This window comes from Engraulis encrasicolus, chromosome 2 (assembly GCF_034702125.1).
Source record: "Engraulis encrasicolus isolate BLACKSEA-1 chromosome 2, IST_EnEncr_1.0, whole genome shotgun sequence".
Taxonomy (NCBI): domain Eukaryota; kingdom Metazoa; phylum Chordata; class Actinopteri; order Clupeiformes; family Engraulidae; genus Engraulis; species Engraulis encrasicolus.
In genome coordinates, this window is record NC_085858.1 from 34,586,017 (window position 1) to 34,608,516 (window position 22,500).

The 22,500-nt window shown below is 43.3% G+C and overlaps 1 protein-coding gene across 1 annotated transcript in view; it reads right to left on the reverse strand.

Annotated features, from left to right (window-relative positions):
- Nucleotides 1-372: 372 nt before the first annotated feature.
- col5a3a (collagen, type V, alpha 3a) overlaps nt 373-22,500 on the reverse strand; it is a 156,878-nt gene continuing 134,750 nt past the window's right edge. The window contains exons 57-67 of the mRNA XM_063187356.1: nt 22,424-22,477; nt 21,735-21,788; nt 20,935-21,042; nt 18,668-18,721; nt 17,778-17,813; nt 17,004-17,057; nt 13,950-14,304; nt 11,944-12,056; nt 11,346-11,414; nt 4,466-4,699; nt 373-3,500 (exon numbers count right to left, since the gene is read on the reverse strand). Coding sequence (XP_063043426.1) covers nt 3,354-3,500; nt 4,466-4,699; nt 11,346-11,414; nt 11,944-12,056; nt 13,950-14,304; nt 17,004-17,057; nt 17,778-17,813; nt 18,668-18,721; nt 20,935-21,042; nt 21,735-21,788; nt 22,424-22,477 — 1,278 coding nt within the window. The 3' untranslated portion in view covers nt 373-3,353. The remainder of the gene's footprint in view (nt 3,501-4,465; nt 4,700-11,345; nt 11,415-11,943; nt 12,057-13,949; nt 14,305-17,003; nt 17,058-17,777; nt 17,814-18,667; nt 18,722-20,934; nt 21,043-21,734; nt 21,789-22,423; nt 22,478-22,500) is intronic.

The following is a 22,500-nucleotide window of genomic DNA, read 5'->3' on the forward strand; positions in this document are numbered from 1 at the left end:
TGCACAATTCTGTGTGTGTGTTTGTGCAAATCTGTGTTTGTGTGTGCATGCGTGCACAATTCTGTGTGTGTGTGTGTGTGTGTGTGTGTGTGTGTGTGTGTGTGTGTGTGTGTGTGTGTGTGTGTGTGTGTGTGTGTGTGTGTGTGTGTCTGTGTCTGTGCGTGCGTGTGTGTGTCTGTGCATGCGTGCCAAATTCTGTGTGTGTGTGTGTGTGTGTGTGTGTGTGTTTGTGCACAAGTGCACACACTCCTGATCATCCCCTGCTAATGATCAGAGACCCTAAATGAACTTAATATCTGAGAAGACGGATGTTGTCTTGGTTACACCACCCACAAAACCCTTTCCATCACAGGTAAACCCATTAAAGCCCTAGCCGGCAGAAGCCACATGATTTCGAATGGGGAATTTTTTGTTTTTAAGCGAGTCACACAACACAACAGCTTCACAAATGCACTTGATTTTCAACCAGGCATCAGATTATTATTAGGTTTCATACTTCAGAATAACTGTACAACATATATTTATATATTTATACCACAGGCACTATACAATGGGGGGCAGAGTGGGGAGGGAGGCAGAAGTATTAAATCAGCCATCACTTAAAGCAACACTGTGAGATTTAGGTGCAGAACTTGCCAGACTGTCAAAGTAAAGCAACAAAACAAGAAGTCTTATTGGTGCAGCTGATCTAAGATGCGCGTTGGTGTTTTATGACAGTCATTTATTGCATAGTTTTAGATTTTTTTTATTTTCGCTGTTTTGTTTGTATGCGTAAACCTTCCACCCAGAATTGCATAGTGCGAATCCTTGCCAGCCAGTGGAATCACCAACTTCATAATATTACTGCATATCCTACTGAAACTTAAATTTGGAGATGATACCAAAATCAACTCGCTGTGAAACAATACCTCTAAAAGTCACATAGTGTTGCTTTAAAGCTGTCAGATTACCAAGACTACTAATGGAGATCCTACCCACAGTGCAATGAGTGCAGTGCACATATAGAAGAGGAGGAGGCAAGGTAAGTTGTCAAGAGGGCATGCCTACGGACGAAGACATGAAGGAGCACCACATTACCTTGGATCTGAAGTGCACTGTGCACTCTTGTCAGTGTTCCCTGAATGTTCACTGGTGTGTGTGTGCATGTGTGTGTGTGTGTGTGTGTGTGCTCACGCGTGTGTAACTGTATGTTTTTGTGCACGTGTGTGTGTGTGTGTGTGTGTGTGTGTGTGTGTGTATGGCTATATTTGCACGAGTGTGTGTGTGTATTTCTGTGTGTGTGTGTGTGTGTGTGTGTGTGTGTGTGTGTGTGTGTGTGTGTGTGTGTGTGTGTGTATGTGTGTGTGTGTATTGCTGTATGTGCTCGAGTGAGTGTGTGTATTTCTATGTGTGTGTGTGTGTGTGTGTGTGTGTGTGTGTGTGTGTGTGTGTGTGTGTGTGTGTGTGTGTGTGTGTGTGTGTGTGTGTGTGTGTGTGTGTGTGTGTGTGTGTGTGTGTGTGTTTGTCTGTGCAGTATACTAGAAGCAAGAGGGGTGTACAGTAGTTCAACACTGAAACAAGCCTCCCTTCCCCCCCGCCTGCAGTCACCAGGGGAACTGTCACCAGGGGAACTGTTCACCTCCCCCTGCCTCCTCACCCAGCCCCCTCCAGAGACATCAGCATCAACAACAACAACAATAAACAAAACAACAAAAACAAAACAACTACAAAAACAAATAAAGAAAATAAGACATCAAAATGACAAGAGACATAGTCATTAGCACCACAGCAGAGCATAATACAACTGAACAAATACAACACAAAATGCGATAAGGTACAAACCAAAGAGGAAGGCGTTCAAAGAAAACTATCAAATCAAACAAAACAAAAGTAAATGGCTTTTAAAAAAACTGGGAGATGACTTTTTTTTCGCCTTTGTGTGTATGTGTGTGTGTGTGTGTGTGTGTGTGTGTGTGTGTGTGTGTGTGTGTGTGTGTGTGTGTGTGTGTGTGTGTGTGTGTGAATTATTTCCTACTCCAAGCTAACAAACACTTTTTTTTTTACCCCCGGCAGTCAGATAAAATTAGGTCAGCGTTGCTGTGAAGGCACTGGGGTGTAGTACTCCAGACGACAAACAAACTCCTCTGCACTCCGCTCCGCTCCGCCTCATTCCTCACCACTGTCTAAACTCTGACCTTTTGCTTGTTCTCATGCAAAATATTACCCTTGCCTCGCCCAGCTAATATGCACACATTACACATCCCCATCCGATCCACTGCCAGGAGTGAGCACCACTGCAATGTCGGCCGGCCCAGCTGAGGGCTGAGAGCTTTGTAAACAGCACCTATCTGATAAGGAGAGGGAATGTGCATTGGTATTCATAAGGGTACATTTCCTCCACGTCACGTAAAGCGCACCCTGTAAACAAACTTGGCCCTCTCAGACAGCCATCATCCGTATTTATTTGGGCCTGGCATTTTGGCATTGTTTGCATGAAGAAAACAGCCACAGTGCGATGAACAACAACACTGCAGGGGTGCATTTCTGAAAAGCGTAGTTGCTAACTATGTTAGCTACTTTGTTGGTTGCAATGCAATTTCCCATTGACAACTACCCAAGTGGCGGACTGCTAACAACTACGTTTTGGAGAAATACACCCCAGGTTAGCAGGAGAAGAATATTCTGGAAACAAAGCAAACTCTCTCTTTGTTTCTAACCAACGTTAAGGCACTTACCTGTCTGTTAGCATCTTTGTTGCAGTCGAGGCAATATGCGTGAACAGCTGTATGTGTTTTAGGCCACGTTTTTTAAAGGCAGTCCCTGACTAACAGAGTGGCATAATAGTTACCTGTAAAGTCATATCACGAACGTATAGCACTGATAGTCATCTGCAGACAACCACAAGATTGCCGTAGTGGTCACTTTGGTGGTCTACCACCAATGACAGGGAAGTGCCATTGTCAGTGTTTTGGCTAGGTGTTGAACACCGATAACATACATGGATTTTCACACAGAGCTCCACATCGGTAAACAAAATGTACATACATAGCAAAATACCAAAAAGGCAGGAGGAAAGGGCAAAACGAAAGAAAAAAATAAGAAAATTAAATATCATCACAGGAAGACTTCCCTTTGGTAAATGCGTTGAGTTTCTCCCATGGTAAAGTCAATTTGAAAGTCATTATCTTTGATGTTGACCAACAGAGAATGCCTTCCCCAACTCATCAGTCAAAAGTCATTGGAAATGGTACCGCAAAACCCACCACATAAACATAAACCATAATAAATATTGTTTGAGTGGCAGTGGTTGTTGGACTTAAGTCTTTTTTTTTGGGTGGGAGCGAATGGAGCTGTGGGGGGAGGGGGGAGGGTTATCAGCCATTGTAACAGACATGTCCGACGTGAAATCCAAATTTCTGATTGGTTCCCCCGAAATCAGATGCAGAGACGTCAATGATGGGGAGGAGCTCCGATCTCGGCGAGTCGATCTCCAGCTCCGTCTTATCTTGACCCTTTCGCATCTATGGTGGTGAAAGAGGAACAACATACAGTAAATGACTGATATACCGGTTCTTGTCAGCTTGGTGCTCTAGGTGAGCAACCTCGTTCTTTTTTGTGTATTTCGAAAATTGGTATGTGTAAGCATAGTGCCGTATATCTGATCGATTAATTTCACTTTCTAAATCTGTTGTCCTAAGGATTTTCCTATGGCGCCCCCAAGAAACTTGGCGCCCCAGGCGACCACCTTGTCTGCCTATGCCTAGCACCAGCCAGGATATGCTTTAATTGGTAGAGTAGAGTCAACTTTGTACTATTAACAGTCTCAAGAACAGTACCACGGTGCTGGCCAAAAATGGATGAAACAGCATGGCATGTGTTTTGGAGTCCAACAATGCAAGGTGACAGTGCAACAGTGCAACTTAATGTGACTGGAAAAGTAATTGGAATTGGGAAACTGTTAAATGTCATGCAATTACAATTTGCAATTGCAAGCAGATGTGTATACTATCATTGTGAAGTTATACGAACTACATAAATGGAGCCCTCTGAGGTCTAAGGCTTTTCAGAGGCTTTTAGGCTCCTTGCACCACCCTAACATTTTCAAGTATTTTCATTTCATATATATATATATTTGGGACCTGGAAGGTCTGAGGTTTCTAATGGTGTGACTTATATGTTTCAATGACAAAATCTCACAGAGTTACAGATTTGTTTTTGGAGACACATTGCCCTCTGAAGGGCACTCGGACCCCAGAGGGTTAAAAGAGAGTGAAACCAAAAACTTTTTTGACGTTGTGATGGAGTGAGCTTTGCCCTCTGCAAAGATTCTCTACGACTCCACTCTCTGGAGATAAACGGCTTCTGCTTCCTTAGTAGAACTGGTGACTGGTGACGTCTCAGAGGAAGAGACAAAATGTCTTTCAAGCCACAAATAGAAATCCAGTTGCTTAGAACTACTGTACAGTGGCACTCTACTGTACCGTACCTGGCAGCCGTCGTGAATTGCCTGAATGAAGGGAGTTGTGGCGTGCGTCATCTCCTCGTTGTTACTCCCTCGGAAGCGCAGCGCCTGCTTGTGTGAGCGCGCCGAGGCGTCGTACCAGCCCGCGGAGTTCTGGCACGTGTAGGTGAAGGTCTGGCGGGCCGTAGCGCTCAGGAGCTTCAAGAAGGTCAGCTGTACCACCGGGACCGGGTTCCCCTCCGCGTCGATGTAGGAGAGCTGGGGCGGAGAAGGTTAATGCATACAGTTACTGCTAGAAGCTATGCAGGGCCGCTGACAGCGTTTTGCCAGGGTCAGGACAAAGGCATCTGAAAGGGCACCCCTCTCAATATATACACTGCATTGGGGGACCCCAGTTCAGGGCCCTTCATCTCCCAGGGCCCCAGGACAACTGAACTGTTTGTCCCCCCCTATAGACGGGTCTGGAGACATGGGTCACTGTGGCATTTCATGGCCACAACAAAAAAACAGGACACAAAGGAGTCATGGGATGTGCATGTACACATACAGTACACAGATGCATAATACATAAATACATACGTAGACACACACACACACATGCACGCACGCACGCACACAGACATATGCACACACACACACACACACAGACATATGCACACACACACACACACACACACACACACACACACACCCACACACACACACACACACACACACACACACACACACACACACACACACACACACACACACACACACACACACATACACACACACACACCTGTCTGTCGGTCTGTCTGTCTATCTATCAATGCATCTCATTACTTCCTTGAAAACGTGTTCATTTGCATTAATCACAGATAAAACCGGTTGGTAATTAATGAAATGTAATCTATGTTTCATTAATCACAGTGGAGAATTAAATATGATCGATTGCATTTCATTGCGCTTTCACCCAGAGGTACTTTGTCTACATCGGATATTTAAAATTACGGAGGCAGAAGGAGACACGCTGCCCTGCCCCAATGAATGAAACATCATGCTGGTAAGAACACCATGTCATTTCTCCACACAGGTTTTTAAAAACGATCAGAGCAGCCTACTTTATATAGTATGCTACTTTTTGTTTTTGTAAGCACGCTGAACTGTTCTTGTGTACAGGGCCGCTGACAGCTTTTTCTGGGTCCAGGGCAAAGCCAAGTGAAAGGGCCCCCCATCCAATTCATACAATGTAATGAAAACCCAATTTTGGGCCCACTGTCTCCCTGGGCTCGGGACAACTGACCCCTTTGTCCCCCGCCCCTGTTGGCTTCCCTGCCTGTGTACGGTATACTGTAAGATAATAAGCACTGTCTAGCCTTGAAGTCTGTGATCGCCTATTCCCAGAAACTATTGATGAGGAGGAGACAGTTCATAAGGAGATGCTTCCGGAATCAATATGAGTTAAAGTGTATATCTCAGGTTAATTTTTATTCAAAATAATGGACTTCTTTTGATAGTTCTACCACTTGAACAATTATCCATCATTTTTTTCATGCAACAGGACATCAGAAAATGAAATATAATGAGGAAAAGTGTGTATTTCCAGTAACATGTTCAAAGAATTCTAATCTATTGTGTGACGTCAGGCGAGGCCATTCAGTAGCCCGCAGTAGCGGTAGCCCTGCATTCTGTACGGTGTGTGATTGAATTATGCCGTACGGGTATGAAATAAATATCATTGGCAATATTATATCATGACCGCTACAGGATGCCATGTGACCGTGAGGCAATGAAAAACAGTGTTCGAACTATGTCAAAAAAAAAAAAGGGGGGGGGGGGGGGTACGATTGCGCTTTGCCTCAAAGTGCGAGTCTCGAAAGCTTGAATTTGGAGAAGTAGGCCTACCATGTGATTTCAAATTTCAAGTAGGCCTACACTACAAATTACCAGACTCTTATTATTGTTAGTATCAACCTTTAGTAGGTCTATCACGCCATTTCAGCATCATGTCCAAGTGGGAAAGAATGTAAACAGCGACAAATAATAAATAAATAAAACCGTTTGGGTGAATCATTCGCTCCAAGCTTTTTTAACGGGAAGGTGCAAAGCAGTCGGCTGCATTGTAAGAGTGCCAGAGATTACCAAATTCAAACGACTGCAAAGCAATCTGTCTGGGCACAGCGGAAAGCACCTGTGCGGTCCACACGGCCGTCAGCAGAAAACGAATGAACCTCCCTTGCAATACGTCCGAGAACATCAGTACACCGTATGTCAAATGGCGCATTTGTCTACTTGTTTCGAGCACCACGTTTCATTGTCATTGCCGCGAGTTTCTGACAAACCACATAGTTGAGCTGCACAACGTGACACTATCATACACAACATGATGAAGCGCCCCCCTCACGTTTGACATCCTCGGGCCGAAGTCTCATAAGGGGGTAAAAACCGTGAATATAGTGACACACACTTCACAGTGGTGTTGGTGAAAACGAAACGAAGTTGCCTCCCACGGCCCAAACGCAAAATAATGCCGAAAATTGAATGCCCCCTCAGTTGTCCTGGCTAGGGCAACTGGCGCGTTATCACTGCTTCTTATTCAATGCAGCAGCACTTTCATTGTACTCGCGCTGCACTTGTCTCACAATGCAATCAGCTGCGTGCTCCGGGCCAAATAGTCAACTCTCCCACCTTGTGGACACAGAAGGGAACAATTTGAAGAACGCGTTTCAGACGGACGGACCGACATAGCCTAGCCTACCCTCTTATAGAGATGCTGGAACGCATCTAAAAACGTGGATCCAACGCGCGTAGTAGGAAAATAGAGACTGAAAAGATACAACCAAAATGCTCTACTCGAAGGCTCCAGCCGCTGTTGAAAGATTGTTTGCCTGTCTCCCTGGCCATCTGAATGAGATGCTTTTATCAAACGTCATACCAAATCTACATTGGCCTATAGGCTAGTTTTTGGTATTTATGTTTGATCTGGCGACTATTGTTGTTTTACTGTCTTTCTTGAATCGCTCTGTTTGGATTACTTGAAGACTTTCCATGGATTATCCTGCATCGTCTCAGTGCCGTGAGTAACCTGGAACATAAGTAGGCGATATCATCAGAGGTGAGCTTAGTCACTTTTGGCCGCGAGAGACTTGGAAGGCGCTACATTTGCGCAACACAACGTGGATTATTGAAACTGAAGACTTGATTTCTTCTATTGGATAATTTCGTTTGGTAGGCCTATAATTACGGACAGTGTAGTTTTTTTGTGACACTCTGACTTTTTTTTTTTTTCAAGGAATATAGGTTAACCGAAATAGTCCCGCCGCCGCGTGGGTTACCTATGCTATTGATTTGTGATACGCATGTGGGTGACCTTTATTGAAGTTGCATGTAATTCTATAGAACAGCCAAAGGAAATTGAAAATGTGATTTTTACAACAGCGACATGACTCGGGTGGTATAGGCCTACTTTAGCCTACTGTTTTGCACCTTGGAAAAGTTTGACGCGATTTCAGCACCATGGACAGTCCCTCCCCAGTCGGGCGAATAGCACCACATTTTAGGCTACGCAGATCATTTCCCGTTTGTGCTGTTTGTAATTTAGGTAGCCTATTGCATTTAGCTGACACGATATTGGCAGTTCATTAAACATGATTAAAAGCAAGCCCAAAAATATGAAGGGACTAGTAAAAAAAAAGAAGCCCATGTCGCATAGTCTAGCCTATAGGTCCAAGCAGAATTTGCAACCCTGCATGAATAGCATTTCTACTAAAACTAGTTGGCCAAAAGTTACTAAATCATTTGGAAGTTGTTACAGTGCCCTGCATGAGAAAAGCCGCACGATTACAGTTGCGATTTCTATTATATGCCTGCAGGCCACGGCCGTTATATCATTAGTGATCTTCACCTCGCCTATGTAAAATTCCAGGCAAATAAAATTAGAACGTTCACCCATGGCCTCGCCTGACGTAGTCGCCAGGTTACGGTTAAACCTACATTTGCCACAACAAACAACAAAAATCGTTGTTTAACATCGTTTTTGAAGGGACTTATATATGTGGATCATTTATTGAATACAGTGTGTACACATTGATCCAAAGTAGTGGTTAACCTGCGATATACACTTTAAGGTTCTAAGCTGCCTGTCTATGAGCTGCCATGCCCATTTAGGAGACTAGCGGGGGGTTCAGAACGAATAGAGTTCAACAGGGAAATGTTTAAAAATCACGTCCATTTCAGGAGATCGGAATTGATTACAGTTTGTAGCATTGGTGATGTGTTGAATGATTAATTCATCTTGGTTAAATTGAGAATCTTGCACATGCATGATATACCAGACACATACATGTACTACATAAAGTGGGAGTCAGCACTGGCCAGGAATGATTTTTACACTGATGAAGATTATGAATTATTCATAGACTATGAAATTAATGAAATGATGGACATATAAATTAAATATTATATATTACATATTAGTAAAAACTGATACATATGCAGAAACATACATGCAAATTGACCACGTTTGAGCACATTCTAAACGGTAGTTCAGCATGCTGTATGCCATTTTCCATCCTCATTCAACTCGATTTGAATTCAATTAAAATGCAATTTAATGCTTTGATTGTTTTGAATTTGCTCTCTTTCTCTCTCGCACACGCACAAACACACACACACACACACACACACACACACACACACACACACACACACACACACACACACACACACACACACACACACACACACACACACACACACACACACACACACCTCTATAAGGATCGTGTGTGTAGCGAAACAGTACCAACGCTGGTGACTTCTGCCAAGGTGACTGTATGCCTCAGGGTCACATGTGTCATGAGCTGCAGCATGAGCTGATCACATGATCACAAGTTCCACTGTTCCAGGCCATTCCTCAGACCTCCTCTCACTCACTGACAGCTCAAGGACAACAGTCACACTTAGTGAGTAGAAATGAACACTCTTTGATAGATTGGTCCACTATTTTGGTCCATTTGTTCCAACACTGCAAAATGAACTGTGAATGGTCCTCATGTCTCCTGAGTGTCATGACAACGAACTTTGATAGAGTGGGTTTGAGCCTACTCCTACTCCATGGTCTGACTCTTTTAATTTTATTTTTTTAGAAATAAGCTCATATTACACCTCCACTTGAGTTAAATCATGTTCCTCATGTACTTTCAACTGTTCTCTGTGTATGGCAGCGCAAATGTTACCTCCAAGTTAGCAATTAACTCAATCCTATCAGCCTAGCTAGCTGCCAACTGGTCTCATAGGATTCAATGTTAATTGCTAGCTTGGAGGTTAAGTTTGTACTGTCATACTCAGAGAACGATTGAAAGTAGAGGAGAAACGTGGAACTCCATTCATTTAACTCAAGGAGGGGTATAGAATTAGCTTATTTCCAAAAATGGCACAGTATCAATTTAAAGAGTAGAACACTCTCTCCTCTCCTCTATTTGGTCCAACTCTCTTGGTAATGACAAAAAGGTTTAGTTGTAAGAGCGCTTCCTGGACTCAAAAAGGTGCACTTTGAGGTGCTCTTTGTATGGGCAAATGTAGAAGTTGAAAAAGGAAAAATACCAAGGCACTCTCAAAAATAGTATTTTTTCCTTTTTCAACTTCTGACTTCAAAATTAACAGTGAATGACAAGAGCTCCTTGGGCCTCTGCAGGCTGAATGAAAGCTCAAGCAGATCAGCTACAACAGGGATATCAAACATATGGCCCTGGGGCCGGATGCGGCCTGCCAGATGGTTTAATTCGGCCGCAGGTGTGTACAGGGAAATAAAAGAATGTCAAAAAAGAAGTAAATCTATTGCCCATTACGAAGTTGTTGCAGAGGCCAGGTCGTCAGTATTTCAGTATGTATTTGCTTTTTTTCGCTCACCATTTACAGTCAATGCTCCTGAGTGATGAATCATCACGGCAAACTTAACTGTGAATGGCTCAGTCACGCAGTAAATTCGCAGTATTACCGTAATTCAACACTTAGATCCTTTACCACTCTTTCAATGGAGTGCACTTGTTTCTACTGTGCAGCGGTCCTAAGCGTTGAGTGATCACTCGCTAATTCATCATTGACTTTTGTGAGCCTCAATTCAACACTCTTCTGTATGTATTTGGTCCACTCTCTAGGTGTTGAATTGACACTGTAAAATCCTCCTCGGGCCTCCGCAGGCAGAATGACAGGTGAAGAAGAACAGCAACAGCTAAATAAGAGTTATTTGTTGATTCAACACTGAGAGAGTGGGAAAAACATACTATCAAGTAGTGCTACATTTGACTAAGTGTTGAATTCATTGTGAATGGCAGAGGCAGCTCCTGGGTCTCCGCAAACTGAATGACAGCTGAAGGAGATCAGTCACAGTTAAATCTGAAGTGTTTTTTTTTTTAATTCAACACTGAGAGAGTGGGACGAATACACTCTCAAGAAGTAACATTTGACAAAGTGTTAAATCAACACTGTGAAATGAACTGTGAGTGGCAGGGGCAGCTCCCCGGGCCTCCGCAGGCTGAATGACAGCTGAAGGAGATCAGCCAGAGACAGAGACAGAGACAGAGACAGAGACAGAGAGGGGCGAGGAGAAGATAGAGGCCCCCACAGCCATTTCACAATGAGGGGGAGATTAATTACTAACGTTTGAAGATCAGCACTGGAATACTGACTTCTCTTCTTCTCTTCTCTTTATCTTAGAGCGGCTCATTACTATTCATTTCCCTTTTCCATTTTTAATCATCTATTTATTCCAAGTGGTCGCTGGGCTGGCTGTACATTGTGCAGGTGAACAATAAAAAAAGTTCAGCGAAAGTTCAGACTTTGTGGGCTGTGGGTTGTTTGGCGATGCGCTAATGTGCATGCATGGCATTACAGATGTCTGCAGTTGATTGTGTGTGTGTACCTGTTTCCCTCGCTTGAATTGGCTGAACCAGCTACCGGGCTTCTCTCTGTTCCACTGTGCCAACCTGACCTGTAGGGAAGAGGGCGGAGAAGAAGAGGAAGAAGAAGAAGAAGAAGAAGAAGAAGAAGAAAAAGAAGAAGAAGAAGAAGAAGAAGAAGAAGAAGAAGAAGAAGAAGAAGAAGAAAAAAAAAGAAGAAGAAGAAGAAGGAGAAAAGGAGAAGAAGAAGAAGAAGAAGAAGAAGAAGAAGAAGAAGAAGAAGAAGAAGAAGAAGAAGAAGAAGAAGAAGAAGAAGAAGAAGAAATAGAAGAAAAAGAAATAGAAGAAGATGAAGAAGAAGAAGAAGAAGAAGAAGAAAAAGAAATAGAAGAAGAAGAAGAAGAAAAAGAAATAGAAGAAGATGAAGAAGAAGAAGAAGTCCAAGACGAAGAAAAAGAAATAGAAGAAGAAGAAGAAGAAGAAGAAGAAGAAGAAGAAGAAGAAGAAGAAGACAACATCAGTGCTGTTATCATTCCTCTCCAGATGACCGATTCCTGTCACCAGGTCACTGGCTCTGTCAGGCATGCAGTTCTGGCTTTGGCTGCTGGCAGAGGAACTGACCGTTTCGATCCTCTTGTCAGGGAACAGACAGGTCTCGCCGTCCGCCGTGAAGTTGCAGTAGACCTTGATGGAGTCTTTGTGACATCCCTGGTTAGGATCGATCCAGTAATCCCCTGGAGGAAATGAGTGGGGAAAAAATGGATGGGACGGACAGGAGTCAAATCGGGTGCACACACATAGACATATATATATATACGTACACGAGCACACACGCGCACACACACGCTCACACACACTCACACACGCACACACCCGCACACACACACACACACACACACACACACACACACACACACACACACACACACACACACACACACACACACACACACACGCGCGCGCACACACACACACACACACACACACACTTATCACCATCCAGCTCCCCAATGTCCAGTCCCTCCCCGCAGATCAAATGATGAAATCAATTCTAATCTTTTGAGCAATGATGAAGCTGTGGGAAGGGAAGAGCTTACATAAGTAACAGGGATTACATCCTGTCAAAGTCTTGCAAATCGCAGAGGTGATGCAACGCTGTGTAAAGTATGGGAGGGAGTTGGAGGTTCTGATTTGTTTTCAAATGTACTTTCATGTACTTCAAACTGACAGCTTCAAGCATTATAAATTACATGTTAGGTCTCGGCTGACTGAAAGGATAATACGGTATGTTCAGTACAAGCAGAGATGTTTGTGTATAACTTGGTTTGTCAGTATTGATGCGTGGTAGTGCTTAGGAGAAGTGGAAAGCAATGTTAGCAGTCAGGCTGTGACTGACGAGAGCAGACAGGCCAGCCAACAAGGAAATGCAAGTTGGACTAGCAAATGCTTTCTCAGTAGTTTGATTCATGAAAGTGAAAAGTGAAAGTGAAAGCCCATTGGGAAACTCCAACTCCCATTATCATTGTGACACAGCACTCCACAGCACACAAGTGAACACTGCACACTGCACACAACGAAATTGCATTTATGCCTCACCCGTGCAAGGGGGCAGCCCTCAGTGGCGCCCCATGGGGAGCAGTGCGGTGGGACGGTACCATGCTCAGGGTACCTTAGTCGTAGAGGAGGATGGGGAGAGCACTGGTTGATTACTCCCCCCACCAACCTGGCGGGTCGGGAGTCTAACCGGCAACCTCTGGGATGCAAGTCTCACGCCCTAACCGCTCACCCATGAAAGCAGTACGTAGCATTCCACTAGCACTGCTAGCAGCTATTTGGAGATTTTAAAAGCAGGTGGTCTTGTATGTGTATTTTGTGTTAGTCAAGGTTCTCACTATCTTTCAACAGCAAACTGGTCAGTCAACAGGGAAATGCAAGTTAGCTGTGACTCTGTGAGTGTACACGGTATACTGTAGATTCATATTATAAATCAGGACATGAACAGTCGTGCCATGGGATTGTAAAAAAAAAACACAAATTGCCTTGATATTGAGAGTGGCATGGGAGTTTCATCTCAGTCCATTTTGGGCCACATCATCAGTAGTGTGCCTTTTTTACTTATTGGGTGTTTCGACTTGTGAACACTAGACCAGTGTTTCTCAACAGGGGTACCAGGGAAACATGGCTGATAAATAAATAATATGTAATATAATACATATTTGTCTGAATTGATAAGTTAATGCTAGTCAGTGGAATCTTTCATCTGCCATTTACGCACAATAAAGTAAATATAGGTCGCCCCAGTCAGATGCAACTTCAAACGTAGGTCGTGTGATGTTTCCGAATGTGTTACTTTTCTAAGCTTGTATGGTATTGGATGCGATGCCATGTTACGGGTTGTTGGTTTGGGGTGCCTTGAATTTTTTACAATCCCATGGCACGACTGTTTATGTCCTGATTTATAATATGAATCTACATTATATCGTATACACTCACAGAGTCACAGCTAACTTGCATGAAATGAAAGGGTGCCTCGCCTAAAAAAGGTTGAGAAACACTGCACTAGCCAATCTTCGTACACTATACAGTCTGTCATCTATGTACAGTACAGTAAGTCAATGTCTTCTCACCGTCTTTCAGGTCGGGGTGGCACATCATGAGCTCCTTGCAGGTGCGCGCGGGGCTCTCGTAGGTGCCCAGCGGCCTCCGCATCAGCTCGATCTCCGTCTTCATGGAGTTGAGCGAGGCGAACACCTCCTCCATGCCCTCGGGCTCCTTCAGGGGCATGTCGGCCTGGAGGAAGTCCTCCATGTTCAGGGCCCCCAGGTCCACCTCTCCTCCCTCTCCGCCCGCCTCCTGCTCGGCCTCTTCAGGTGCGGCGACTGCGGCAGCTCCTCCACCTCCTCGTTTGCGATCCGAGTGCCGGCGCTTCTTCCTCTTGCCTTCCTGGATGGGCAGCGGCTGGATGATGGTGGCAGGCGGGCCCTGGAGAAGTGGTAAATAGACAGTGAGACATAAGATGGGAGTACATGTAATTTGCCTCGTCTGAATAAGAATTTTGATATGTATTCTTTTTAATAATAATGATAATTTTTATTTATATTGCACAAAAAAATAACATGTAGCTCTAAGTGCTTCACAAACAGATCAAAAACACACGCGAGATGAAAATGAAAGAGAAACAGAAATAACATATTTTAAAGGACAATTTCAAAGAAATGAAGAGTCGTTTCTGTACACAGCTATTCTGCCTGACGTGAAATATCCTGTGTACAAACATGCTAGCTATATAAAAGAGAATGCATGTCATGTCTAAACTGCCTTCCACTGTTTAGCATTTGACTTGAGTTATGACCCTGGCTACACAGAGAGAGACATTGGGGGCTCGTGCAGGAAAAAAGTGTGATGTAGTTTTATAAGGGAAGCTTTATAACAATGGACCTTTTCTACTCTGAACAAATGAGCCATTTTTTCCGGATCAATAAAAGCAACACAAATTGGCAACTGGCTGGCTTGGCTATTTCATAAGTGTAAAAATCCATTGAAGTGTTTAATTTTTGAAACGATTTCCAAGCCCCAAACAGCATAACACAAATCAAGAGTACGATAAAGTTGTGAATGGGCATGGATCAAAGATCAAAGTGACAGACCTTCCCATCAACTCCACATTAGTTATGGGCAGCTGGTTACAGGCACCAATAAAACACCCACATTTATCAGGTGGTTGCTGGCAGGCAAGTCATGTGTGTGTGTGTGTGTGTGTGTGTGTGTGTGTGTGTGTGTGTGTGTGTGTGTGTGTGTGTGTGTGTGTGTGTGTGTGTGTGTGTGTCTGTGTGTGTGTCTGTGTCTGTCTGTGTGTGTGTGTGTGTGTGTGTGTGAGAAGGAGAGAGAGAGAGAGAGAGAGAGAGAGAGAGAGAGAGAGTGAGAGTGAGAGTGAGAGTGAGAGTGAGAGAGTGTGTGTGTGTGTGTGTGTGTGTGTGTGTGTGTGTGTGTGTGTGTGTGTGTGTGTGTGTGTGTGTGTGTGTGTGTGTGTGTGTGTGTGTGTGTGTGTGTGTGTGTGTGTGTGTGTGTGTGTATGTATGTATGTATGTATGTACAGTATGTGTGGTGTGGGGGTGGGGGGAATCTTTGGTGTTCAGGAGGTGTTTTTTAGGTGTCCAACTGTGCAGCGCCACAGCAGGATTTCAATGCTGTGACTCCAACAGAGTTCAAAGAGAGATCTGAGGGTGAGTCCCTATGGACTTAGTGCTTGGGGATCCAGAACAGAGAGAGCAGGGAGGTGCCCTATGTACTGTAGGGAGAGCTGTGGCCTACACGGTGAAAAATGCAGGGTTAATTTAACCCATTTTAGCCTGAAGACTCATATATGTTATATGTCATAACAATGTGGCTAATGTTACAGCTGAATGAACACGTTCTAATGCATGATGAGAGTGTTATGGTTTAAATGCAAGTTATTTGATGTTTCTATGTGCATCAGAGGCTAAGATATTTAGCTTGTTATAGGCATGAGGGCAACTTTCCCAACAAGAGCTTAGGCATTCAGCAGGCGATTTTTGTAGGTGCTTTAGGCATCAATGGGTTAACACATTATTCTGAGAATATTTGGTCGATTTGGTATTAATTCAAATCATTGAGTAACACCTCAAAAGAAACAAGTCTACCGCACACATTCTTGACTTTATGCTCGTTTTATTAGAGCGAACAACGCGTTTCGCCTCAGTGCGTCATCAGCCTCGCTCAGGCAATACCACCTACACAGACTTCTTTCTTTTGAGGTGTTGAACATTCCTGCATCTGCCAGCACCTGGGAGCTGTGCATGGAACTTTGAACTGTCAAATCATTGAGTGTTGCATTTACTGTTTTAGAGCATATATGGCTTCACCGTGTTAATTCATCACTCAAAGAGTTGAATTCAACACTAAATTCGATTGGGGCCATATAGTCTCAGAATAGAGTTGAATTAACCCGTTAAGACGTGGCGTTATACATTAGCTATTACCAAAATGGCAACTATCAAGTCGTAGTGCATTACTTAAGGACCTGTGTAATGTCATAGTGTTGTACTACTATGGTATTTATTTAACTGTTAAATGTCTATTACAGCGTGCCACTGGAGGTACAGCTCACATTAAGGGGCTAACACTGCATGCTGTACAGTGTAATGGTAAGGAGGTTGCCTCCGCCAAGCAATTAACAAATGGCCGACATCGAAGGCCGTTATCCCGCTTATCTGTGCAGTTAGGGTAGGGTACTTTAAAAAAATCTTTTACTGTCTGTAAAGCTGTAGGAACCATGTCAACTGCACCAGAATCTCGTGAGCAAGATAGATGCGACGCTTCACAAGAAACTTAGCGGTGTCTTGAATCTTCGTTTGGAATGTAGACGTTGTGATTTTCAAATGTTCCCTACGTCATGTGCATGGTTCCTACAGTGTTATCCCCTAGATAGGCCTAGACGTCGTCAAATGAAGATTCTATGCATGGATAACTTAGTTAGATCAAGTAGTTGGAGGTTCAAACCATTACCACCCTTACCAGTAAAATAGGGAATGGTTTCCCTACACCTTCATACATGGCACAAGTGTCCTTGAGCAAAACAATCCTACCTCACATTGCTCTAGGGGCCGTAACCAATACCATGTTCCATAAATAATTGTATTGTAAATATAATGTAAACTCACGGGGGGTCCAGGTGGTCCAGCGCGGCCGGGGTCTCCTCTGGGTCCCATCATACCCTGTGCACAACAGAAATAGGTGAGACTCAGAACTGTTATTCGCCATGAGTAACCTTGGCAGTTTGGTTATACAGTTCGGTAAGGTCATAAGGCCACACAAAACTGATGTAGAATTTTGTACAATATGATTGTGATGAACACTTACTTGATGTGCCACAGCATGGCTACCATAACATGTGCCATCTGCTATATGGGAAGTGGCTCTCAGATTAAAAATCTTTGCTGGATTTTTTACCAAAACAAAATAAAGCTGACAGCTGAAGGCACGGATGCTGCATGTGACTATTTTAAGAATAGAGAGCTGGGAGGAGTCTCCAGGTAGGTATGAGGGATTAAAACAGAGAGGGCTGTCAGTTTGAATACCGTCATTTTCTCCCTGCGATCCTTACTCCAAAGCCCAGCGGGAGTAATGTGGATTAACATTCATTTTTCACACAAGGGCACTATCTTCTCCTTGCACATGATGCAGGTGGGGTCGTTGGTCTGTGTGTGTGTGTGTGTGTGTGTGTGTGTGTGTGTGTGTGTGTGTGTGTGTGTGTGTGTGTGTGTGTGTGTGTGTGTGTGTGTGTGTGTGTGTGTGTGTGTGTGTGTGTGTGTGTGTGTGTGTGTGTGTGTGTGTGTGTGTGTGTGCGAACGTGGTTGTGTGTGTGTATTAGTGTGTGTGTTTCATGTTCATGAGTGTGTGAACATACAGTATATATATCTATGAGCCACACTCACGTCATCTCCTTTGTTTCCCTTCTGTCCTACCATGCCCTATTGTGGAGAGAGAGATAGAGGTAGAGACAAAGACAGACACAGAGGCAGAGATTCAGGGAGCTTGTAAGACAAATCAAACAACAGACCCAAGTGTCAGTGTATATTGGCAATCATGGTGGAATGGGGAAAACACAAAAACATAAAAAGTCCAACCTTATTCTAGACCCAGGTAAAGCACATCACATGCTGAATGACTACTGAATACTGTGCAGATGTAGCTCAGAGAAAAAGGGAGGGAAATTAAAGGGTGTGTCACAAAGCAAAAGTGGATATATAATATAATATTATATAATATAATATAATATAATATTAATATTATATAATATAATATACTATTTCATTATTTTACTATATGAACCTTGCACACATTAGTTAACATTTCGATGCAAGATACACGACAGCAAGTGTTAGCTAGCTAGCTCATTTGCAGTTGCACACAAGGGTGGATGGCGTAACATCATTAAGACTGCTTTTGATTTTCACTCAGCTCCACAATTTCAGCAGGCTGTCTGCAGACTGTGAAGCCTGTCCTGGATATTTGTTATTTTAATGTCCACAGTGCCACAATTTTAGCAAGCTGTCTCCAGACTGTGAACTCATTGTGAGTCACGTCTAGCCTTGGCTAGCTATAGCGACACTTCTCCCTCCCTTAGTAATGTCAGGCACTGAGGTCCCGAGATTGTTACACATATTTAAACAGCCAGCGACATAAAACTGTCGCCAGAGCCACAGGGCAAGAGATTGATTGGCCATCACATTAAAGCTTATGGTGTGTAATGGCCACAGAGATTAGGCAAGTGCAACAGAAGGTGATTACAACACTGCTGTGAGAGGGAAGCAGAAACACTCACAGCGAGTCCAGGGACGCCGGGGGGTCCGGTAGGGCCTGCTGGTCCACCTTTACCCTGTAGAGCAAAAATGAAAACCACTTAGATACTTTTTTGGGTAATACTTAACTTGACGCCGGCATCATAGGTATGACATGACAGTGTCATAGCAGTGTCGTAACACAGTCATGGACATCCTTAGGTCCATGTCATCAGGGTTGCTTACAGCCTTGACTGGGCCAAGGACAAAATCATCTGAAAAAGCCCCCTCTAAATACGTACAATATAATGGGGACCCAATTCTGGTCCCCTTCTCTCCCCTTAACATTTAGTGACTGTTGCCATTACTGTACAGTAAAGTGGCATTTGGTTGACAACCCTAACAATGCCAACTTTTCATGACCATACAACGTTTATGACATTGACACAATGTTTATGATTTGTCCATGTCAACGCTGACAATATTCTGACACTGTCATTTCATGCGTATGACGAAGGCGTCAAGTAAACTGTGACCCTTTTTTTGATACGTACATTTCTCTTCAAATAAGTTTTTCTGCTGATATAAAGTGGTAAAGTATGGCAATAGTCAAAGAACAATACTTTAAAACACATAAACATAATTTGCTTGTGCAATATTGTCAATATCAGTAGTAATAGGTAGTAATAGCAATACTGAGCACAGACACGGTATAAAAGAATTAAGTGTCCCTTTGCAAAAAAAACCCTTTCGGTAACACTTTTTAGGGATACATCTATTAGCACTAATACATACAATGTCCCTGTATAAGTAACTTGTAAGGCACATACAAAGCAAAATCAAACATGTGTTAGGCATGTATTCGCAAATGTCTTGTTCATGCACAATAAATGATTTATTACCAATTTAACCTTAGTAAGGACCTAGTAGGCCTTAGCGTTTGCTTAGTACATGCCTTACAAGTTACTTATGCAGGCATTAACATTGTATGTATTAGTGCTAATAGATGTATCCCTAAAATAAAGTGTTACTTTCTCCCAAACAAGAGGAGGAAGGAGTGATAAAAATCACCCAAGCATATGTTTTGTCTTGTTTTTTAAAATACATGTGTATTGACAAACTATGGCTGCTATATGTGGTATATGAATCCCTTGGGGAAGGAGTGGAGATGGGAGAGTTCATTTTGTCCCGGCCCCCCTTCGAGACACATGGCCCCCAGGGGCCTGGGCCCATTTGGCCCATCCATTAATCCACGCCCAATGGTGCACATCATCATCAATAAGTGCTGGTGCTGGTGCCTAGACCCAAAATAGTGCAGGCCGTCACGTCACCCAGACAAAAGTAAAAGTCTGCTCGCTGTAGCTCTGTTTAATGCACTTTTAATGAGTTTCTTAAAAGCCGTGACATATTTTTCAGACTCATTCTGGGGAAGGCCACATGGCTTTAAAGTTCATGTTGTTTTGGGAAAAGCCATTAAAAGTTCATTGAGCTCTAGACTGGGAACTACAGCGAGATTTTTGAACATTTTCGTGTTCAGCTGTCATCGTAGTACAACCTTTGCAGCCGTCACTGTGTTCAACCTTTATAGGTGTGACTGTGAAAATAAATACTAAACTGGAGTAGATAAATGTTGATTGAAGTAAAATGATCTGATTCAGTGAGGGACTAAACACTATGACATATTCCAATCATATTGAGCATCCTCTGTTTCAACCATGAACAAACACTTATTAACAGTGGCAAAGCCAGGCTACATAGGCTAGTCAGGGGGCGGTCCTAGGGGCAGGCCGACTGGGCAATTGTCTGGGGTGGCATTTGCAAGGAAGCAGTACCATCGTGAAACTCCCTGAAACCCCTGTTGACAATGTCAAAATCGTCAATTATCACTATTACCTTGTTATTTCCACGCTATTACCACGCTATTGCAACACTATTGCAACATGGTATTAGCGATTTTATAAGCAGTTCTAAGCAAATATAATCGCTGGGGGTGGGGTCACCACTGGGAGAGGGTCGGCAGAGGGAGCATACAGTATTTTGGGGCGCCAGTCATAGGATCACCGCTGGTACAGGTAAAGGTACTTCAAGTTTGTCAGAGGGCGCGCTCAACTTCTGGGAAAAAATGAATAACTTTGGGTGCGCGATAAAAGGCATCAACCAGGTATCAACCAAAAGTGCGCACTCACAAGCTACGTCTCGTTATTTATTAATAGATTACCACCATGTCCACAAGCAGACGCGTTTAGGCTCTTGCTTAAGAGCTGAAATGTGTCTGCTTGTGGACATGGTGGTAATAAACAGGTAAAGGTACCTCATCTCCTTTGGGTCCAGTCACTCCCGGGAGTCCTGATTCTCCTCGGTCTCCTTTCTCCCCAAAGCCTCCTGGCTGCCCAATGAGGCCGATCAAGCCACCATGACCCTGAAATGAAGGTCACAGAATATAGCTGTGAATATTCTCTTTCATAAAGGTCATCACAGTCAACAAAAGAAGGTAACACTTTACTTGACGCCGGTGTCATACAGTAGGCATGGCATTACAGTGTCATAACAGTGTCGTGGCACAGCTATGTACGTGTCATAAACATTATGTCCATGTCATTAACATTTTATGACTCCAAGGTTGCTTTTGCCATGACCGAATGCCACATAAGGCCAACAGTCATAAAATGTTAATGACATGGACATAATGTTTATGACTTATCTATGACTGTGTCATGACACTATTATGACACTGTAATGACATGCATATGACACTGGCGTCAAGTAAAGTGTTACCCAAAAGAGTTTAGTGAATTGAAACTGGTCTTCTTTTATTATAGACGCCTGAAGACATTTTGTCTGTTGAAGTAAGAGACTTATTCAGCTATAATTCATTCTGGTGTGGAAAATCTCTCTAGAGATAAATACATACTGATTCCCACATTAGAGGTAGAACAGAAGAAGTCTCTCACTTGAAGAGATGAAATGTCTTTAAGCTCCAAATAGTCTAGTTGCCCACAGTTGAACTTTTTCCCACAAAGGTAACAGACAGGCTGTTTGAAGTCTCTATGAAAGGCACAGTGTTGAGAAATTTAAGAGGCATTTTGTGCAGACATGGCTGACTTTACTGACCTTGTCACCTTTCTCTCCAGAGTCACCCTTTAGGCCGATTAGTCCTGGTGGGCCCTGTACAGAGAAAATAAATCCATTAAAGAAGGGATGTCAAGCTGAAACTCACAGGGGGGGCATTTAAAAAGGGGGGCAATTTAAAATCTGGGATGTACTCATGTCACAGGCCGAACTCGATATCTTTTTTTTTTAATGGGCTAAAACTGTGCTTGCACACACTTATTACTGAAAGCAAAATTCAACACTCATATATTGTAACTTAAATGTGCATGAACATATTCTGTAAGAGTGGGAGATGTTACATTGGCCCACTTACGTATATTCCTACGACACCAAATTTCATGTTCAAATTATCTTATATTAATGGTTTATGTGGGCCAACTGTAATACTCATTATAAATGATCCCACGTGCCAGATTTGTTTCACATCTCTGCATTAAGGTAACAGAGCATTACTGCCCAATCAATTGTAAATACAATATCATCATGCAATATGCAACGGGAGTGCATAATAATTTGTGTAACATAATGGCAAAGTTATAACAACATAACATATGTTCTTAATATCATCAGAATAAGCACAAACTGCATCATGCTTGCACTCTAGTGCATATGATGCAAGGAATACATGGATAAGGAATATAGTCATGTGATGTGAACTGAATCATGTGAAGTGTAGTTAACTATCGTACCATTGGTCCAGGAGGTCCTGTTTGGCCGGGAGGTCCATTCACACCATGCTCACCCTGTCAACGGAGCACAGCCATCA